Source organism: Rhodnius prolixus, unplaced genomic scaffold (genome assembly GCF_049639745.1).
Source record: "Rhodnius prolixus isolate KJV_2025 unplaced genomic scaffold, Rpr scaffold_12, whole genome shotgun sequence".
NCBI classification, from domain to species: Eukaryota; Metazoa; Arthropoda; class Insecta; order Hemiptera; family Reduviidae; genus Rhodnius; species Rhodnius prolixus.
In genome coordinates this window covers 1,499,479-1,506,538 of record NW_027411635.1, presented here as the reverse complement: position 1 = coordinate 1,506,538, position 7,060 = coordinate 1,499,479, and the positions used below count along the sequence as shown (strand labels likewise).

The following is a 7,060-nucleotide window of genomic DNA, read 5'->3' as shown; positions in this document are numbered from 1 at the left end:
AATAATTAAATTAAATTATAAACTATATAAATTATGCGATTAAACCAGATTTTAAAGAATTTTCATATATTATTAACCTTCTTGGACTCAGATTTTACATTTTACAGTCTCCTTAAATTGTAGAAACAGGACTGCTTTTATTTGTATGTGTATATGGACCCCATAACCATACGAAAGGAAAATAAATCACTTTTCAAAACACATTTTTAAGTGGCCCTATTTAAAATCAACTTGCACCCCACTTTAGAAATTAGAGACCTATGTCAATTATTTGTTCTAAGCTTCCCAAGCCTTGTCTAAAAATTATAATGTCCATCGCGTTCAAACTATCGCTAAAAAACATGCAATTAGGCACTAACTTCAATATTAATCATTTAAAATTTTAGTTATTGCAGTACGAGAAAATTGAGAAGTGAAGGGGCGAACTTTATTCTCTGAGCAACACTGATTTTAAACTATTTCAAGTTGGCCATATTGTTATATTAGTGGTTGTCTGCTCTTTCCTGTTACATGTTGTGATTGGGTTGGTTAGAACAATCCACGAGGTTTTGTTTTGCAAAGTGATTTGGGTCGGAAATTATTAATTAAGCGCCATTGTAAGTATTCTTAAGAAATTGTAATTTTATAGGTATCCTGTATGTTATATTTTTATATTTTCTTTGCTTTCAAAATGTGGTATTCAAAACACCAAACTAAGGCTATGATCATATTTGATTAATTTTCAGTGTCGAATATTTCCTAGCAAAACACCGTTATCTTTAAAGAAGAATCACTCATGTAAATTTCACGCCTTGTTTTAAATGTTGAATTCTTCGGTAACTTGTACAGCACAAATTCTCTATAACGCACGTTTTCATCGAAGTTTACTTTTAATAATTTGAAATAGTCAATTGTAGATGAATCGACTGAATTAGAGTCCTTCTGATGATATCTTATTGTTTATACGAAAGGGAATAATTTTGCTCATATGTATGTATGAATATAAAAATTGAGTATTGTCAAAACTTCGTTTAAGAAATTTAGCATTGTACGTAAAGTTAAATTTTCTGTGATCACTTTTATACATAACTAATCTTTAGTGGATCAAAGTGAATGATACTTTTAACTACAAAATAATAATTATGAAAACTCCGATTTCATTTTTAGGTTTTATTTTTTAATCTTCATTTGTCAATATTCTTGATTACAATCTTAATGGAGAAAAAATTAGTAAGTATGTAAAATAAATGACCTTGCAATTGAAATCAAAATTTTAAAGTAATACCTATTTTTCAAGCGGTCTTTACGTCTAAATTACCACAAAATTGGGTGTCGCAGTCACAATTTTGTGTTCTATAAATGATATAGCCTTGTTTGTCTATAATGATCTTAATTTTATATGCTTCAGTGTTTTTCTTGACATGTATGTGTACATCTTACAAGGTTAGGTCACTGTTCTAGCATTTATTGATACCAAAGTTGGTAAAAGTTCAGATTCGTTCCCCGGACCATTAGGTTTATGAGTTCGTTAGAAAGGGGTTAAATTTAGAATATTTTCCGGACCACTGTTATCGTTTCAGATGCCAGGGTTTAGCTAGAACCCATCCAACAGATATGCGATTTTTCCGTTTTTCTAGACTGTTTTCGAAAATGACTCGAATTAAAACAATGTTTCATACGAACCAATGTTTGTAAACAATATTCCAATCCAAAACAGTCTTTTTCATATTTGCCCTAAATCACTTTAATGTAAACACCTTTTTTTTCTTCATTGCAGAAAATGTCACGTCCCAAGTCTAACAGAAGCAAGTCCGAGAAGACTAACAAATCTGCGATCAATGAAGTTGTTACTCGCGAGTACACTATTCACCTTCATAAAAGACTGCATGGTATCGGATTTAAGAAGCGAGCACCTCGAGCTATTAAAGAAATCCGTAAATTTGCCGTCAAACAGATGGGCACACCAGATGTCAGAATTGATACCCATCTAAATAAACAAGTTTGGAGCAAAGGCATCCGGTAATTATTTAAATATTATTAAAACTGTCCTACTGGACAGTTCTTATGTTAAAGAGAAGTGATTAGCTACAGTGGTTAGCGTAATGGGTTCTACACGGAGATCCCGGGTTTGAATCCAACTGCTGGCTCTCTTAGATTTTCTCTTCCTAGGAGCTTCTTACAGGTCCTTGTCCGGTGATGGACAGTGTAACGAGAGAACACTGTTCGGAGGCAGGCAGTGCACTGAAAAAAGCTCCGGGTGCCAATAACCTGAGATGTTGATGCGCCTTAAATCATAAAATAAAACAAAATTTTATGTTATTATCCACACATTTTTAAGGTTATTTCCTTAAGCAGTGTAATTTGAGATACCTATCTAAATAATTTACTCTAAATTTCTTGCTTCTTCCCTGTAATATGTTCTTGAACTGTAAGTCTGTTGTTGCTCGGTGGAGATAAGAGAAAGAAGACATTAAATCGTTGTAGAATAGAATATTAGATGGGACGGGACCTACGCCCCACGGCACCGCAGTCACAGAAGACTTATTATGCCAGCCCCTTCTTAGTTCTAGTAAACGAACCCTCCCCTCCTAAAGAGGTTGAGGACCTTCCCTACTAGTTCTTTTTGCGCTACTATCTCCTTCGGCCTCAGCGTTCCAAAGGTTTCATAGCGCAAACGCTCGATTACAACGCAATCGAACAACAGGTGAGAGGCCGTTTCCTCCTCTTCCTGACATAATCTGCACAACGGCTCCGAGCTGATAAGCCCCACCTTGCGCAGATGCTTCCTGAACCTACCGTGCCCCGTGAATAGGCCTGTAATCAGAGTAATCTGATTTCTACCCAAGCACAGGGTCTCTTTGGTTTTTTGTTTACACAGCCAAGGCATCATAGTCTTGCTGTGTTTAACCCAGTTCTTCTCGTGCTCCCTCCAGATCCAGTCTGTGAGAGCCGCACGAACCGAACCACTGGTGATCCCCAGGACAGGCTCCGGGCCGATGAAAGGAGTTTAAATCGTTGTAAGTGGAGCAGAAAACTGTTTTGAAGTCAGAAGTGCAAAAATGATCTGGACCTTTCATCTTTTTTCATTGTTTGCTTAGTGTGCAAAATAGTGTCTCGTCATTTTTTTTAACGTTAGTTTGAGTTTAGCTCCCAAGCAGTTGGGGGTGGGGGGTTAAGTAGAAAAAAGTAGATATTTAGGGCGGTAAACACATAACAACCCAAATGCTTTACTATTAATCATGAAAAGTTATTGGGAGATAAAAAGTAATAATATACGACTCAGAACAGACAGAAAGAAAATAAAGAGATTCAAAATCTAATGCTGGGAACCTTGGGGATCAGTTCTATTTAGCTGTAAAATCACCACAATTCCTTCACGAAGTTATAGCATCTTCAGTAAATTTTGATGGTTTGAGTTCAGGTGACTTTCAGTGGCGAGTATCATCTGAAACATATTTCTTTTTTGTTTTTGCTTAATTTCGTTTTCCATTACCGCAGTCCATCCATGGTTGGGAATTATGAGTGGAATATTTACGCGTATTATCCAAACTTAATCAACTGATTATAATCTACAACTACATTAAAACTGTCCGGTAGGACAGTTGTATAAGGGTTGATCATCAAAAACTGCACGAAAAAGCGTAACGTTGAATAACACCCAACTTTGACAATTTTTTTCTCTTTTTCTATAAAAGATAAAATTCCCAAATTTTCTTTAAATTATAGGGCAAACCCTCCTTTATAACTGTAATTTTTTTACAAAAACCCAGATCTAATAGGTTTCGAGAAAAAAGTTGCCAAAAATGAGCAAAAACGGCTTTTTCAAAAAATGTTCTTGTTCTTGTTCTTCTTCTTCTTGTTACCTTTTTTGTAAACAACGTAGCGCCTAAACGCGTGAACCGATATTCATGAATGAGGTGTCATTCGATTCGGAATTTTATGTAGATGTGCCTTATAGGGGTCTCGACGCTGTACATCGAATGGGAAAGGAGTTAGCCCCCTTTATGTAAGGCCCCCTCCAAAATTATTATTACTAATTACTCTGTAAATCTTGGCCCGATTTTGATAAAATTTGGTAGGATGATAGGGTTAGGGCTCCCCTACGTAACATTTAAGCGGCGATCAGCTCTTACACTTGTTAAGGGGAAGTATAGCAATCGTTGCAAATTATCGACACGTGAACCGATTTTCATGAATGAAGGGTCATTCGAATCGAAATTTTGTACAGATTTGCACTTTAAAAGTCTCGACGCCGTGCCTCATAAGGAGGGGAGTTTGCCCCACCCAAATAAGGCCCTTTCTAAAACTATTATTACCAATATTTCTATAACGCTTAGTCCGATTTTGATAAAATTCAGCTCGAATAAGTGGTTAAAGCTCCTCTACGTTGCTGATGCTCTTGCACCTACTAAGAGGAAGTACTGCAATCATTTAAATTATCAATGAGTGAACCGATTTAAATCAATGAATTGTCGTTCGATTAAAAGATCTTTGCCTCTTTGCCTTTTAGGAAGAAGTGCTGCAATCGTAGTTTATTTTTCTTACTCCTCATAAAAGGAAGTACTGAAATCGCAGTTTAATTTTGCTATTTACGTACAAATACCTTCCTATGTTATTCAAAACTCTTTTTCAAAAAAATTGTTATTGAGGATGGTTTGGGGGAACGCAACTATAATCATTCTTTAAAAAGATCTCTCCAGTGGTAGTTACGGTTCCGACTTAACACCTTATCAGATTATAATGATAGAATTGTTTATTCCAAATTTTAAAAAAATCTGTAAAGAAGATATGTAACTTTGTAAAATAAACAAAAAGGAAAATCTATCCAAAAGGTACAAAAATCTCCTTAACAAAAACTTACAGTTTAAAATGTTAAGTATAAGGGTTGATTAAACGCCAAAAGGTACACAAATCAGCGAGTACCCAACATTTCATTAATACTTCATTAATAGTTAAGTAATTCTACTGCATTAATTTTCATTAATTAGTTATTTTTTAGAATTTATTAGATGTCACAGACCCTTATGCTGGCCACTTCATTTATAATATTTTTTTGTTATAATTATGATAAATCACATAAATATGTACATGCACGTTAAAGTAGAAAAAGACAAAGTTAGAGTAGGCTACTGTCTTGAATTCGTCTTACCGAAATATTCGTGAGCACAAATAACACACAGTTAATAACAAGTAGATTATTCAACAACAATTATTCATTTCTCAATTGTAATTTAATTTAGTCCCCCTAATTTTACTTATAGTAAAATACTGGAATAATTAGCTGCCCTAAAAATATGCATATCTTATTTACTTTATATTACATATATACAACATTGTGGGATGAATACCTAGATGGAGAATGTAATTGAAGAAAACTATATTATTTGCGATAAAGCCAGATAATTATTACCTATTATTATAAACGTTTGACTACTTCATAAAATAACAATTACTTTAATCAAAGAATGAACTTAAACCGACGATTTTTATTCAAAAATAAAAATAAATAAATAAAATAAACAAAATCATTGGTGTAAGTTTTTTATAAAAAAAAGTTTTTGAATTTTTTAGCCTCATAATTTTTTTTATTTTTTGTAACGTTTTTCTTTTTAACCTGTAATTAATAGTTTTATTATTATAGATAACTAGATATTACAGTCAATCTACAGTGCTACTTGAACATATATTTTGTAGACGAAAATGGCCAGCATAAGGGTCTGTGACATCTAATAAATTCTAAAAAATAACTTATTAATGAAAATTAATGCAGTAGAATTACTTAACTATTAATGAAGTATTAATGAAATGTTGGGTACTCGCTGATTTGTGTACCTTTTGGCGTTTAATCAACCCTTATACTTAACATTTTAAACTGTAAGTTTTTGTTAAGGAGATATAGTATACTCTATATAGTATACAACTATATATAGTAACTATATATACTAAACTACAACTAAGTATAACCTCCACATGAAGCACTCGTTCTACTAATATCAGCCACTGATGAAGGCACACGTCCAAACCAAAACTTTTGGTAAACAGATTAAGACGAGATTTTAAGACCTGCACTTTTTGCCAGAATTCCAAACATAATCAAGACGAATAGTTAAGCAACTACCGTTTCGTAATTATTGTGTTTCTATTTAGAAACTGTTGCAGGGTTGTTTTGAAACTACCGAAAGACAGATTATTCTGATTAAAGTTTCTAAGTTTTGACTTAGCTTTAAAAATTTGGTAAAGTTTCCTACCTTGCCAGACAAAAATATTCTTTTCTAAGTGTTTTTTCATCCGCTGTTGCCTTCAGCATGAGTACTTTCCTGATAGTAGATTCTGTCACCTTGTAAAGTAGTTGCATTTATGCCTTACATAATTACTCATCAGATTTTTCTTTTCGCAGGAACGTACCCTTCAGGATTAGGGTCCGTCTGGCGCGCCGCCGCAATGATGATGAAGACTCGCCTCATAAGTTATACACCCTTATAACCTATGTGCCTGTAGCATCTTTTAAAAATTTGCAAACTAAGAATGTTGATTCAAACCAAGAATAAAAAGTAATCTTAAAAAACCTTCCTTGTAATAAAAACATTCTTTAATAAATTTGTCATTTATATGTTTTAAGTGTTGTTTAATACTCTTATGTTGTCAGACTTACTGAGCTCTGAACCCGTAGAATATTCTGTTAATGCGTAGAAAATAGTTGTTTGGCACTTCCTCAGATTCTCACATCTTGCGTGGCTGCCCCAATACGTATATGCTTCTTTAACAGAGCCATGCTCCATTATGATTTGTTAAAAAGAAGTTTTATGATTATTTTTATGGTTGAGATAAGAGTGTGCTGGGCAGTATTTGATAGGAGACGATACATTAGGGGGGTTTTTGTTGAGAAAGCGATTACTTCAAGCTTTGAAGTGTCACAGCTAGTACAGAGCATATATGTATCTACCAAGTTCAGTAAATTTTCGCAAGATATACTGTAAAAAGAAATGCGAGAGAAATTTTGTAACTTAGATGTCTTACGATATTGTAGGCTAGTCCTAATAAGTACATTGTATGCATACACCAGCTACAAGAAAATAAGGGG

At 33.8% G+C, this 7,060-nt stretch overlaps 1 protein-coding gene across 1 annotated transcript; it reads left to right on the top strand.

Annotated features, from left to right (window-relative positions):
* The first annotated feature begins 437 nt into the window (after positions 1-437).
* Positions 438-6,597, top strand: RpL31 (ribosomal protein L31). The gene is made up of 3 exons (XM_074142711.1): positions 438-596; positions 1,757-1,998; positions 6,377-6,597. The coding sequence occupies exons 2-3, from the start codon at positions 1,760-1,762 to the stop codon at positions 6,525-6,527; spliced, it is 390 nt and encodes a 129-aa protein (XP_073998812.1). The 5' UTR covers positions 438-596; positions 1,757-1,759; the 3' UTR covers positions 6,528-6,597.
* Positions 6,598-7,060: the final 463 nt, after the last annotated feature.

Excerpts from the sequence above, each read along its gene's own strand:
- RpL31 (XM_074142711.1), top strand. The coding sequence starts at position 1,760 with ATGTCACGTCCCAAGTCTAACAGAAGCAAGTCCGAGAAGACTAACAAA. Across the intron at positions 1,999-6,376 it reads GTTTGGAGCAAAGGCATCCG|GAACGTACCCTTCAGGATTA; the intron begins GTAATTATTTAA and ends TTCTTTTCGCAG.